Here is a 15,481-nt window from a genome sequence, read left to right as displayed (position 1 = left end):
CCTGGCAAAGCACCCTGCTGCCTCCACAAATGGCAAGAATGTTTTAAGTCATCAACCATTAACATTCCAGTCTCTCACACTTGTAAGTCTGCAAAACATTTATGTGCACTGACTTAGGCTATAGAATGTATTTGTCTTCCTTAAATGTGAATTGCAATGTCAGCCTAAAGAATGATCTTCTGGTATTTCAGTGAGGATGCTATAGAAAAAAATGTTTGGCTCCTAAGAATCCATACTGTGGAAGTGACACATAACAGAATCAAAGCAGGTTGGTGTAGAAATCATAGCAGAACTCAGGATGTCCACTCACAGCTGAGATAAACTCATTTATATGAACCAAATCCAGACCAAGTGGAGAAAACAGGAATGAAGAAGCAAAAGCTTTGTAGTTCTGCCCTGATACAACTTTTTTTTTTTTCTCTTTTTATTGTGGGATCTTTTTTTAGTTCTCCCATGCAGTGTGAAATGTTGAGGCTAGCTGCTTCTGACTCAAGCTGATTTTCCTTTCTTCCCCTACAATGCATGCTATTTTCCTGTTATTTAGCAAGAAATGTTAAATGCAGGAAATACTTCTAGTGCTGTCCAAAAAAACTCCAAAGCCCATCCCTTAAAACAAGAACTCTTTGAATTGCTTCTCAAAGAAGAGCGAGACATGAAAGTAAGATCAGAGAATACATACCTCAGTTAAATATGAACTGTCAGAGAGTACACTCCAGATGTAGGGCAGAAGAGATAACCACTCTAATTTATTAAATAGAACAAGAGGCACATTTCCCTAAAAACTGCAATGTCTAGTGAAGGTGAGAGAACATACAAAAGCACGAACATAAGATGTGGCAAGCCTTATGGTGGTTCTGCAGTTTGAAGACTGAGGGGAAAATCAACCTGGTTATTTCTGGAATTGGAGTAAATGAGGTGGAAAAGAATAGGAATATTAGGTTGACAAGTACACAGAAGGTAAAAAGATTAGAGCAAACAGCTAATTACCATATGGGAGAAAATGTTGTTTAAAATGAAAGGAGGAAATTGCAGAAAGCTTTTTGCTGACTTATGTTACCTTGACTATATACCTTTATCTGTATTTAAAGTTCTTGCTCTGATCTCTGAGTGTTCTATTTGTTTTCAAAATCTCAAAATTGGCAAGAGATGGGGAACCAGCTGATTGGAGCAACTGAAGCATGGAGTTCCTCCTATGAAGTTTTATATATGAAAGAGGTCTTATATAAACCTAATTTTGCAAAGAACATCTAGCTCAGTGATACTGCTCTATTAGTACATAGCTTACAGTTATTTGTTATTTCTCTTCTGTAGTTCTGGATGCCAATTAATGAACTATAACTTAATTGTACCATAAATTACAAGAACAAGATGGTTTTTGTTGTTTTCTTTTAAATTTGTTTTTGGTTTTTCTTTTTTCAAGACATGGATTGTCTTAACCACCTAGATATTTAAAAAAGGCAGGATTTTTTTTTTGTTTTGTTTTTTTTTTTTTTTTTTGATTGGTTGGGTTGTTTTTTTTTGTTTATTTGGGTTTTTAATTATCTTTTTCAACATCTAAGAAGTTCTTTCCAGGTGAAATTTGAACAAGAGCCAGTTTTCTGGCAGGATTATCCTATACATAATCACATACCCCTATTGCATATACAGAAATTAACTAGTGATCAGTTAAGCCACCAGTATAGTTTTGTTTTTGTGGGACAGTAATGCTCTCTTATATCTTGATTATGAGAAATTAATCATTAAAAAATCATCTCACTAGTATCAGCCAGGTCTAACAAATTATGTTTAGTGATGTTTCAATGAAGGATCTAAACATTTTTCTTCAGTCAATTTTACCCTCAAAAATATCCAGATTTTGGAAAATTGTCTTATAAGCAATACTGGAATGTTATTATAGCTTATCCAAAATTCCATTTTGTATGTAAAGGTAAGACTACTAGTAAGAGGAGAAATGTAAGGTAATTTTTTCTGAAACTCTCAAATGGAAATGTGGCGGTTTGTTTGTTTTCTAGTCAGTTAATGTTTATCACACTGACCATATGACATTCATGGTTTTCTGAAGCAGCACCTGGAGGATAGACAAGATAGCCTAAGCTACGTGAAATCATAGGAAATGTCTCTGAGTGAGTCAGGACCTGAGTATCAACTTCTAGGTGTCCTAAATTTTCCTATCTTCGTCTTAAAATAAGTCCTAACACACACACAAAAAAGTCTTCAGTAGATCTTTCTTTCATTGTTTTCTGGAGAGCACATAGATGTGTTAGCATAGGAGAGTTTTAACGTCAAAGACACGTTTGAAATTTTGCAGTGAGTGTTTAGAGATGCATCAGGGTAAAGCCCATAATGTGTTTGCAATTCAGATGTAAAAACATTATGTTTATCATAATGCTCGCCACATCTACTGATGGGCTTATTATAAAAAGTATTAGTAATTTGTGCCTTTTTATTGCAGGTTATCTGGATTTCAGCTTCCATCATCTATTGTGAGCACAGGATCTATCCTCACCCTCTGTTTCACCACAGATTTTGCTGTCAGTGCCCAAGGCTTCAAAGCTATCTATGAAGGTAAGAACTCCTCTTACTGCGTGGTCACTGTACTTAATACGTATTTTTCACGTTGAAATGTGGTGTTTCAATTCCGTTTGGGATTTGAGTAATCGGCTGGTATTGCATTAACTGTGGGGCTTGTTTTGTGGCATTTTAAAAATATTACTTTAAAATGGACATCGTTTTGAATTTTAAATTTAATTTAAACTGATGCTGCAATTTCTGATAGGCTTTTTAACAAAATTTTTCAGGTCTCCAAAGCTGGATTCAGAGATGGATTCATTTAAATGGTTTTGTTATTATTTCCTAAATTATTTTTTAAAGCATCTTTAGGCAATGTCTAACTTAAGGGGTGTAGTGATAAAAATGAGAGACGATATGGATCCTAAATGGTCTTGAAAATGATCACTACTCTTCTCATTGTGGAAAATTAAAAAGATGAAAACAAAAATATATGGATATATAAAATTAAACAAAAAAAACAGTTGAAATGTACTGTGTGGAAGGTATAAGACTGCAGTGAAGACTCAGTTCTTGTTAGAAATAAGGCCAAGAATTTCTTGTGTCAACCAAGAATTATTCTTATTAAACTGGAATGGTACCCTTTGTACAACTCAAAGTATTAAAGAAATGATTTTATGAGAATTGTAGCCTTTATTGGGGAAACTTAACAGGTACAGTGATATTAAGTCACCTGCTTGTTGGATAATAAGGGTGTTTTGGGTGTAATTCAGGATTGTTTTCAAACTGAGTGTGTGGTGTTGCATTGATTGTTTTGGGGTTCTGTGTGGGTTTGGATTTTTTAATGGCTTTTTTTTATTTATTCATGGAAAATGCAGGGCTTCTAATACTTAAAGTTGTAGAAGGCTAATTTTCAGATTACTTCTCAAACTCCAAGTGATTTTTTTCTGTGGTTTCATAGATCTAATCCTTGACTGAGAGTATTTATTCTGAAAAATTTGCCTACAGTCAGTTAAGTGCCTGAAATGTTTTTATGATGCAGTTGATGTGGAACTGAATGTAGAAAGTAGTATGGTTTAATTGTAGCTCTTTACTAGGAAAGAATTTGCAAGTGTGTAAATCCATTACACTGGTTACCACTTTCTCTAAAGTCACAGTACCCCACAGACCACTTGGTGAGCTTTGATCAGGTTTTTCTAGGACTGTTGAAACTTTACCTTCCTTTCTTGACAGTGACAAAATCTACTCCCTATTGAGATATATCTTTCGTTCATATCTCATTAATGGTTTGAAATGATAGTGTTTTTTAAAGTCTCTACTTGAATTCAGTATGCATATTGAGGAGATTACACAGGTGTGAAAGACAGGGGCAAAGGAGGTGTCATGAGTAGCTCAAACTTCTTTGTTTTGAGCTTCTTCTCTTTGGGTGGGTACCTCACAGTATTTCTCTCCTTGGTAGCTATTCCCCCTTTCCTTTGTCCTTCAAAGCCTTAGCACCTGGTAAGTCAGCTAATCAGTCTCTTATTTTTTTAACTAATATGGGGGCTGTGAGAAGACTAAGTTTCCTTGCCATAGCCTTTATTGCTTTACAAGGCAAATTGAAAAGGAACATCAGAAATCCTGAACACACCAGGAGCTGTTTTTGTTGCCTCAATAAGAAGCTGCTTTCTATGCACCTCTATTATTCTCTCCTATGAGATGCATGCAATAGCATATTTCATCCTTTTTTGCAATCTGAGCAGTTTGTTTTTCGTATTGAAGAGCACAGTGAAAAAGGCTAAAGGACATCTCTTGACTGTCAACTTAGGAACACATGCATGGAGCTACAGGCTGTAATATAATGACACTTCCTGCTGGCCTACTTTCTTGTAAAAACCCCAGCAGGAAGAGCTGTAATTAACAGTGACAGGCAGCACCACTTTCTGGTTAAACAACACTGCCCCCTTTCAGATTTAGGGCTGTAAACCTAGCATTGTCAGTGAACTTTAAATTGATGTCAAAATGTGACATCCAGCTCTGGAAAAAATGGTGACTGTCACTCAAGTGACAGCATTTCAGTCTAAAGACAGGCAGTGGGTACTGATGGTTCTAGAAGGAATTGTAGCAGTGAAGGGTCAGGTGTTTTTTTTGTGAAGGCTTGGAGTGATTTCTGCTGCAACGGCCAGCTGATTTGCCCCATAGTTTAAGAACTTCCATAACTGTTCCCCAGACAGTTTTTAAGAGTGACAGCTTCTGGCTTCTGTGTCATATGTGATTTTAAGGCAAGTGTTCAGTTCCTCTAGGGCAGGGGAATACAGACCAGATATAACCAGTCAGAATAAGTTTTTATAATCACTCTGCCAGCTACCCATCCCTTGCTGGTTTGGTTTCCTAAACTATATGCCTATCCCTGGTTTTGGCCAGCTCTTTCATTCTTCTCTTGGGTAAATGAATTATTACTGTTCAGTTGGAAGCAAGGGGAGCATTGAAGTGCTACTGAATGCTGCTGCCAGCTGAGAATTTGGGATATTATGGGTTCAGGATGCAGAGTCTGAAAAACTCAGTAGGGCACTAAAGCAGGAAACAAGGCAAGTGAACCACTTCAATGGTGATCGAATGGCCTCTGAAGCTATACCCATACTTGGTATCCCTAGCAGAGAGAACATTACATCCTTATTCCTGCACTAAGATTCTGATCTGTGCCTTTTAGTCAGTATATTCTTCATTTATTACCTCAGCTCCTGTGCAGCAATGACATAACTGGATCCTTTGTGTTTTTAAAATGTAGAAATAAGAATGAAGCTAGAGAAATCACATTGTAGCACTGTAGCCTTTGAATATTGCTGATATTTACATGACTTAGTCTGGTTTCAACAATATGCCATGTGGATATTAACATTAACTAAATTAGATCCTTGTGGCAGTGGACCTGTGAGTTTAACAACACTGATGTAGTTGGGTAGTTACTGAACTCTTAGGCTGAAATGTAGGTTTCTTTACTGGATCATTCTTTCGCCAGATTTATATGTGTGTTTCTAAGATTTTTAACTAATAATACTTCCATTTTTCTCAGTGATCGCATCTGATCTCTAAGTTCTGATACTGGTGGAAACTTGAACTGTTGTTATTTTTTAGATAATAAAATTATCCATGGAAGATTCAGAACATCTAATTATATCAGTAAAAGAACTATGAACTTCAGAAGTAGTAAGTTCAGTTGTAGAATCAGTCAGATTAAACCATTAAATTATTTTGATTGACCATTACAATCACTGTTTAATATATAAATATAAGTTTTTAGCAATGGAATTGGAGAATTGAGGGATTAGCTCCTCTTTTTGTAGTATGTGTTTGTTTTTTATAATTGCAGTGGAATCAGCAGGAAATAGGTTTAGGCTTTGCAGGGACTGCAGAAAGAGAAAACAAAAGTACTTTGGACTTGTGCAATTTTACTTAATTCTCTGGTAAAATCAGTTTTGTTTCTACTTTTTCTAGAATGAAGTTAACAAGCACATTTTTTAAAAAAGTGCTTTGAGGGCTACATATCGAATTAAAAATCAGCATTGGTGGATCATTGTCGTAGTTTTCTTTGGAAAGTCAGATGTATTCCTCCATACAGAAACTTGCTTTTATTTGGCAATAGAGACAAATGCTCTCTAAATTTACAGCAGTATCTGATCTGCTATGCATTTATAATTTGATGTCTTTCTTCTATTAAAGTACCATGGCCTGCCAGAGAATCCAGCTGCCAAGTGGAAAAAGAGTATGCGAAAGCACAAAACTCATTCAGAATGTCTTCCTAGTCATCAACATAAAATGAAACCTCATAGAGTTTGCCTTATTTTTGGCTACACTAGTGCCTGTTACCAAATATTAAGATGTCCTCTAAGGTTAACAACTCTTGGTTCATTTTAAGGGTTTTTTTTTTGTTGATGTTTGTTTTGTGTTTTGGAGTTGTTTTTCTGGTTTAGTGGGGTTTTTTATTGTTTTGTTTTGTTTTGTTTTCTTTGGGTTTTTTTTGTTTGTTTTGTTTTTTGGGTTTTTTTGTATGTGTGGGTGTATGTGGTTGTTTTTGTTGTTTCTAACCATATTTTGTAGTGTACAACTGGTGAACACTGCTTAAACAACATGCCAGATGTACTGGACTTGGTGTTTTTTCATACCTGTCCTTGACTTTTGTTCTACAGAAGCAGCTGTTCCTTGCCAGACAAGAAAGCTGGAAGAAAGTCCTTCTGTTCTACTTGCCTGCAGGCCATATTTCCTTTTTTCTTTTGTTCTTTGATTTCTCAAAGCTTTCTGCTCACACCCAGCATTAACATTTATACTGTCATTCACCTCATCGCTCCCTTGTGCACCTTCCAAAGCTTCTTTTTAAATCCCTTTTGACATCAACAGCAGAAAGCAGTGATGCACTTCTATGGTGTATAGCCTTTGAAGAAATTTTCTGGTTTTTTTCACCTATTGCAGGTCGTGTTCTTCTTGAGTATCTGTTACATGGTAGGGAATAGTTTTATTTTGGTTGGTGTTTGTTTTGTGTTATTTGGTTTTTTTTGATTGGTTTGATTTTTTTTTGTCATTGTGTTTTTGTTGTTCTTTTTTTTTTTAAGGTTTGATACTTTTGGCTGTATAAAATAAACAAAAAAAAAAAATTGAAAAATTTCCTCTACCAATTTAGTATGATTCTGTGAGTTTGCCAAGGTAATTTTCCCAACACTGTGACTTTTTCCAGTTAACATGGACCCCAGTGAACATAATGGACTTCTGAACTCAAGCTAAATTGTCCAGAAGTTTCCCTCTATCAAGTAGCAAAATACCTTTTCTGCACTCAATTTTAAGAGTAAAATTTTACTTGTCATTTGTTCAGTGCTTGAACTGCTTGCTACTTGCTGTCCATGAGTCTGGTTTATGGCCTTTGTAGTTGTTCTCTCAACAAACTCTGATACGATGATGAGAGTAGTTATTTTCTGGGAAGGGATGAATCATCCAATGGATAATCTGAGGCAAATACTTCAAGTTCTCAGTAGGAAGCTAAATTGGCAAGAAAATACCAACTTTATGCAACTTGTATGCATAATGATTCCTGCTGTTCTGAGATGAGTAGTCTCCTGAATCTTCAATCCAACATTGCCACAGTTATCTCTGTGGTTTAGTCATGGGTGCTGTTTTATCTATTAGACAATATTTAATTTCATAGAATCAGAGAAGATTGGGAGAAATTGCAAAAATCATCTATCTCAAGACCCAACACCACCATGGCAGGTAACCCTTCCATTAGCAGATTCAATCATTGGAACAATTTTGATTGTTCCAGTGATGTGAAACTGTGAATGAGAAACTGTGAATGACTTGGGAACATCAGTGGATTATTAATACATCCAGCTCAGAAAGCTCCAAAAGATTCTAATGAATATCTAACGATGAACTTGAGGAGTTAGCAGTTTGTTCAATATTCTCTTGTGTGGGTTTTGTGAAGGATTCAGTTGTCACTCCTAAACCTGTAAATATTTTCTATTCTGCTGTGGTTTTAGGAGAAAGAAGAAGTGTAAATTCTATGAGTTTAATATTTTTAAACATTAATGGCACAAACAGCCTTTTCATAGCATTTCTGTGTCCAGAAAACTTAGCTAACATTAATGCTGTAGTAAAAGCTGCTGCTGTTGTAAATATAATATTGACAAATTTTTTCTGTTAGTGTAATTTGCCATAAGACCTTTTAATAGGCTGATATATTTCCTATTTTTAGTTAAATACTTGCTATTTTGGTGGTCTTTTCTTTTCAGACTGAGATGTTTGTTGAACCTTTTATTATGTGTTGATAGAGGCACACGATGAAGTAACCCAAAAATTTTAAGTAATGAAAGAAGAGACTGAAAAAGGATCTTTTTTTTTAAAGGCTGAAATTTGTACTTTTTACCTGTCTAGAGTGGAAGTATTGTTTCTGAGAATGAATGTAGGTATAGATTTCCTTTGTCAACTGCAGTCCTTGCAAAGGAAAATGTTTGGGTTTTTTTTCTTTCCTTTAGCAACTTTTCTTTAAAATAACACTCTTTTTTTGTAACAATATCATATGAATGACTGTTAATGATGACATACAGGAAAGAAATCATTACATGCAGTTTAAAAAAAAAAAAACCTTATATTTCAGGTATCAAACCTTGCTATATTTAGTAGTAGCAAAATCTCAGGGCAGAAGAGGTCGACAGGGCTGTGAAACTGTTCCGTAAGACCTCTGCTACTAATCTAGAATATCAATTATTTAGATATGAAAATATTTTTAACAATCTCAAATAAACAAAATTATTTTTAATTTTACGTAAATTCAGAAAACTTCTGGAAAATTAAATACTGTGTTTGTGAGGAGAGATAAGTAAAATATTCTGCTTGTGTTCTGAAGTGTATGAATGGGTTAAAGAAGTGAAATTCCTTTCACTTAAATGTTGAATTTCAGCAATATTCAAAGGACCAGGAGTAAGAAATCTGGAATGTTATTTCCTTAAAATGTCCAAGGCCAGAAATTTCCCAAAAGGAGGTTCTAGGAAATTCTTTCCTGGAAAAAAAAAAAAAAATGCACTGTACTGAAAATTGTGACAAAATAGACCCTACTTGAATTGTCTAAAAATTAAAATAAATATTGCAGTTCTCATTATCAACCCATGAATTTTGTACCTAAATGAAGAATGACTTTTATGTTACATTATGAGCATTATGTTAGCTAATTTGTAAGGTATGTCAGCTGTGTTTTACTTTCCAGCTTTCACGCAGGCTCAATCTTTCCAGCTCAGTCCTTAATGAGGGAATGGCATCCTTCCTGTGGCTGGTAGCCCTTGCAAAAGTAATTACATGTTTTAAGATAAGCTCTTGGGACTGTCTTTTTGGCTGCCTCTGATTCTGGAAGGGAATATTTTGTGCCTTCTGGTGACTTACTGATCCATGCAAAGCTACTGTGACTTTTGTCCTTGGTACATAAATCAGTAGCAAACACCCTGTTCGTGGCTCGTACCTAGTAATGATTTAGTGGTTTTGTAGCCTCCGTCTACAAAATTCTTATTTCTGCTACTATTTGAGATCACAAACCCAAAAGAAAAATGTTTTGGTAAAAGTGGCCTTATTAGAGAGAGCTATTAAGACGTTGATCCTCTGCTCCTAGGGGGTGCCAGTCCTAAACCAGAACAGCATATTCTAGCATGGAAAACAGAAGTGGAAAGTCAGTGTAGTAACAGAATTGCTTCTCTTTCTGTGCAGCCCAAAGAACTTACTACAGTGGTTCCATGCCCCTGCTATATCCTGAGAGATTATCATCCCAACTCTGCTTATATTAATATCCCATTTCATGTTCTTTCTAGTCTGTTTTCATTGATGTGTGTTTGTATGACTAATATTAACTTGTGAAAAACACTTCAAGAGTTTTTTGAAATGTCACAATTATCTAAGTGCAGTCATGGCCTCATCTGAATGAGTATTAAGGTTGTTGTTGTGATTTAGCCCCAGGGGGCAGCTGAGCACCACGCAGCCACTGCCTCACCAGCCCCACCATGGAATGCAGGAGGGAATTGGAAGGGTAAAAGTGAAAAAAATGTGTGGGATGAGATAAAGACAGTTTAATAGTTAAAAAGCTGCATGTGCAAGCAAAACAAAGTAAGGATTTCATTCACTGCTTCCCATTAGCAGGCAGGTGTTCAGACATCTCCACAAAAGCAGAGATCCATCATGTCAGTGGTTACTGGAGAAGGCAAATGCCATCTCTCCAAACATCCCTGAGGAGTGGCAGCCCTAGCCAGACTCCAGCCTTGCCTGTTTGATTGCTGGGTATGCCACCAAATGGTGTAGAATAATCCTTTGGTCAGCTGGGGTCAGCTCTCCCAGCTGTGTTCCCTCCCAACATCTTGTGCGCTTCCAGCCTAGTCATTGACAGCACAGAAAAGCCTTGACACTGTGTAAGCTCTGCTCAGCAATTTCTGAATCCTCCCTGTGTTATAAAAACTGTTTTCATCACAATTTTAAAACTCCATTCTGTCTTCTATGAAGAAATTTAATTCTGTCGTAGCTGGAACCCAGACAAATGTGCAGTGTGATCATAAAATCCCATATATCAGTGTTGTAGGTAGCTTAAAAGAAGAACCTCAAACAAACAAACAAAACCCAAAATAAGAAAACCCCACTCTTACTGAATAGGAAGAGACTAGCTTTGCCTCTCCTCTAGTCCTTCTGTCTGGACTTTAATTTTTTAAGTTAAAATATTTTCTCTTGATCTGAAATAGTTTGATAAGCAAACAAGATCAGAAATTCCATAATTCTAAAATTTTAATGGATTTTTTTTTAATTCATCTATATAAGGAATTTAAGGAATTTGTCTCTTCTCCAAACGCTTTTCTGAAACAAGCCATGCAATGTGACTTAACAGAGTTGGCATTTTTGTTTGTTCAGTTCTACAGCCAAATGGGATTTGGTGGAATAACTTTTTGTTCATAGCCTTGCAGATTTGCTGTAGATAGAATTTTAAGCAGCCTGTGTCCTTCCCTACTCACTCCATATTTATTGCAAACAGCAACTGATGTGCCAAATATCAGCATGCCCGTAGTTAAAGAAGAAACCTGTTTTCTGTTCAAATTCCATTTTGTCTGGGCTTAGCCTTTTCCCTTTTACCAATGTGGAACTCAAAATACTGCCAGCATTTTGGGCATGTTGCCTAAGTACTTACAGGAGATTTTTGATGCATTTATGTATTTGGTTGAAAAGTTAAACCATAATTTGTTACTGGACATTCTCAGTAGTGCTAATTTACCTTCAGATGGTCCCAGATTAAATGCAGCTGTCACTTACCTAGATTTTATTGAATCTGACTATGACTTGATTAATTTGTGGCCTTATTTGTAAAGCAAGTTTTTTTCCTTTGGCTGGCATAAAGTAGGGGAAGTTGTAAGGGACTTTTCAACTCTCTGATAATAAAAATGCATTTCCAGCCATACCATTCTGGTTTGTTGTAGTCTTTACATTGCTTATATTTTTTTATTTTATTTTCCTTAACTTAAAGTAGTATCATTTTTTAATATAAAAACTATATTTCTACCTTTATAGAAAAGTCTCTGCAGCTTACTAAGAGCTACTGTTGATTACTACTTTGTATTTATTATGAATCTGCCTCCAATGGCAAAGATGACTTAGGGATTTTATATCTTTTGTTACAAAAATAAAAGAAAATTTAAAAATCTCTATCTCATCTGGAATCCTTGTTTCCAGATTTTTATTCTTTTAAACTGGCAGAAGGTGTACTGTGATGCCAGGTTGAATCAGTATTTCTGGAATAAACCCCTGTGGGTTATTAGGATAGAAAATAGGAAGTTGGATTTGCTATGTTACTGTAGCCAGCAGCTGTTATCCTGATTAATTTAAGGTTGTATAATTTGCTGTGTTAGATGGATAGTTAGCACATAAATACAGTCACATACCTTGCTTCTCATCTTCTCTTGTATAACTAAACCATTAATAACTGCCCTTTGAATTACTTTTTTTTTCATATCCTTCCCATATATTGAAGGTTTCATTTGCATAACTTTTCAAGTTTTCCTTTTGCATTTTGGATAATGAGGCAGATAGATGGAAGTTTGCAACAAAATATACTCATCAAAACAGGCCTGTCTAAAGTTTTACTAAGGTGCTGATCTTAGTAATGAAGAAGATAGCTGGGAAGTCACTAATTTGTGGATTGTGAAGAAAAGGATTAGATTGCTTGTAGTATACATAATGTAGACACTGCATTTTTAACTTAAACTTTTGAGATTTGTTCAAATCTATCACATGATCCTCACCTCCATGTTTTTGTACTATCTATTGGACTCTTTTGTGTATCGAATATCTAAATACTGTTTATTCACCCAAATAATCTCATTAAATTTATTAGGTATATGTGTTGCTATAAATGAGTCTGCAAAACCATTAAGAGTACTTGTTAACTCTGTATTTTGTGTTTTTATCCTTTAACACTTTAAAATCTTTTATCTTGTATATAGTGGAGGACTTCCTAAAACATTTATAGAATTATTTATGCATGGAATACTTTAGAGAAATCTTGCTTTAAGTTTCTTTGAAGCTGGCTTATAGGATTGACTTGAAAAGAGCTATGGAGGCTTGGAAGGTCACACAATCTCTTTGACTGTATTAGATCTGTGCCTTTCTTACAGTTGCTTAAGAGCACAAGGCACATCTGTGTAGTGTCAGTGGATTGTAAACCTGAAGTCACAAGAAGGTTAAAGCAGCAGTTTTGGATACGCAAAACCCTTATTTATAGGGAAAGTCAGCATTCTTTCTGTGTGTATCTATGGAAATCCAAAATTGTTAGAGCAATCAGTCTTGAGTATCTACTCATTATTAGTCCAGATGAAATTTTTACAGAAAAGGAAAAAAGAACAAGAGAGTAGTTATATTTGCACAAACAATTATTGGTTTCTGCTCTTTTTCCTAGCATAATTCTTATTCTTCCTGTGCTCATCTGGATCCACTAGCTGATGTTTTCTTCTTCATCAGTTTAGGATGCACTTGAGGTTACTCATATTTAAAATTATTTTATATGTTTTCTCTTTCTTCCATGGTCTGCAATTCCACGTCTCATCCATACTTAATATGGTGTCCTATGCATGTTAACTACTACTCTTTTGGTTTTTTGTTACTCCTAAACCCAGTTTTGTCCGAGTCTGCATTTCGGTAGTTGACCATGAGTGAGTTGTCCATACCTTTGGGCTCTCTAAAGCCAAGTCTTTGTCTCATCTCTTATTGTTCCTGTATTTCCCTGGACTGTATCCTTTATCTCTGCTTCTCAAAGACTCAAAACAGGCTTGTATTTCTCTGAACCATGTCATTGTGCCAGTTGAAAAATTCTTCATTCTGCATAGACTGTTTGCTAGACTTATTAATTTAAAACTCTGGTTGTACCATCAGAAAAAATGGGAGGCAAAATAAAGGAAACCAAATTAACCTTAGCCACTCAATTAGAGAAATTGCTATTGCAGCTAAATGAAGTAAGGCAAAGCTGCAGGCAAGTTTGAGAATTTCATGAAGGGTGAACCTGACTGTAGCAAGAATCAGTCCTGAGGCCTTGCAAGCCCTTTATAAAGCTTATGGTCTGTTACTGAGGATGGCAGTACTGGATTAGAGGGCTTCACAGTCATAAATCATGGCATGCATAAAACAGTTACGTCTCCTGCTACAGCTTTAGTTTTCAAAATTGCCTTTTTAATCAAAGTTTTCATCAGAGGTCTCCAGAGAACTGTTGACTGTGAGATCCTTGCCTGGTCCATGTACTACCCAGCAGCTTGGGTGACCCTTGCCTGACTAGCTCCCTACATTTGTGATAGCTGGATAAAGAGCTATTCATAAAAGATTATAATCATTAAATATTTCAAAAGCCAATTAACATTAGAGGCCTATGTTAACATTAGGGAAATAATCTCAAAGCAGAAGTTTCTGTTTGCCTTCTTTGACTTTGCAATTTGAAGGACTACCTTAGGTGTCAGAAAGTTGAGCATTTTAATCATAGAATAGTTTGGTTTGGAAGGAACATTAAAGACCATCTCATTCCAACTGCCTGCAATGAACAGGGGCATCTTTTTCTAGATCAGATTGCTCAAAGCCCAGTCAAACCTGACCTTGAATGCCTCCAGCAATGGGACATCCACAACTTCCCTGAGCAACCTGTTCTAGTGTTTCACCATAATCTTGTAAAAGATGTTCTTATGCCTAATCTAAATCTACAAAATGCTTTAAAGCCTTGTCAGTCTCCCTAATACTTCAGATCTTGTTGAAGAGTTTCTCTCCATCATTCTTACAGTTTTAGGCACTGAGATCCCAGTGGGATCTCCCTGGAACCTTCTCTATGGTGAACAATCAAACTCAGCCTTTCTTAACAGGAAAGGTGTTTCATGGCCTGCCCCTGGACCTGCTCTAAGAGATCTGTGACGTTCATAAGCTGGGGCCTCCAGACCTGGATGCTGCATTTTGGTTGGGTCTTACAAGAGCAGAGTAAAAGGGGATAATCCCCTGCCTCACCCTGCTGGTCTCACTGCTTTTGATGCAGCTCAGGATATGGGTGGCCTTCTGGCCTGTAAGTACACATTGACTGCTCACATATCCAGGCAATGTGTACTTATAGGCATCCAGGCATCTTATTCACTGCTGTTCCTGGATCTCTCTTCACGGGGCTATTCTCAACCCATTAATTCTTTAGCATGCGCTGATATCAGCAAGTGCCCTGTGACCTCAATCCTAATTGCAGGACCTTGTACTTGGCCTGATTGAATTTCATCAAGTTTCCATGGGCCTATTTGTCAACCCTGACAACATCCTTCTGGATGACACCCTTTCTGTCAAGCATGTCAACTACAAAACTCAGCTGCACACCTGCTGAGGCTGCACTCAATCACGTGTCCTTAATAAAAGTATTGAGCAGTATCAGTCCTGATATGACCCACGAGGGGCACCTCTCATGATTCATCTCTATTTGGACAGTGAGCTGGTAACCACCATCTTGGGATGCAGCTATCCACCCAAGTTCTTCTCAATTGACTGGTCCATCCATCAAACCCACATCTTTCCAAATTAGAAGCAAGGAAGTTTGGGGGGACTGTATCAACATCTTGCAGAGGTCAAAGTACTGCTTTGAGGCTCAGGGACTTGAAAGATGAGGGAAGAGCATTTGCCAGTGAAAACAGAAACAAAAAAAAGTCAACAAGTACCTCAGCCTCCTCCATGTCCTCAGGAGGAATTTTTTCAGGGAAAGGGTGGTAAAACATTGGAATGGACTACCCAGGGAGATGGTGGAGTCACCCTGAAGGTGTTCAGGAAATGACTAGGTATGGTACTTAGTGCCATGGTCTGGTTTACAACAAGTGGATTAGTTAAGGGTTAGATTCCATGATCTTAGAGGACTTTTCCAACCGGAATGATTGTGTGATTCTTGATTTATTGGGGGAGTACAGGTTTTTTGTCTTCTTTTTCTGACTAA

The 15,481-nt window shown here is 36.5% G+C and overlaps 1 protein-coding gene across 2 annotated transcripts in view; it reads left to right on the top strand.

Annotated features, from left to right (window-relative positions):
* CSMD1 (CUB and Sushi multiple domains 1) overlaps positions 1-15,481 on the top strand; it is a 1,052,613-nt gene that overhangs the window by 326,289 nt on the left and 710,843 nt on the right. For both annotated transcript variants that reach the window (XM_058020501.1, XM_058020500.1), the window contains exon 3: positions 2,453-2,565. In XM_058020501.1, the coding sequence (XP_057876484.1) occupies positions 2,453-2,565 (113 nt within the window). The remainder of the gene's footprint in view (positions 1-2,452; positions 2,566-15,481) is intronic.

The sequence above is a fragment of the Melospiza georgiana genome, chromosome 3 (assembly GCF_028018845.1).
Source record: "Melospiza georgiana isolate bMelGeo1 chromosome 3, bMelGeo1.pri, whole genome shotgun sequence".
Taxonomy (NCBI): domain Eukaryota; kingdom Metazoa; phylum Chordata; class Aves; order Passeriformes; family Passerellidae; genus Melospiza; species Melospiza georgiana.
The sequence above is the reverse complement of the archived record's forward strand: the minus strand, read 5'-3'. Positions and strand labels throughout refer to the sequence as shown.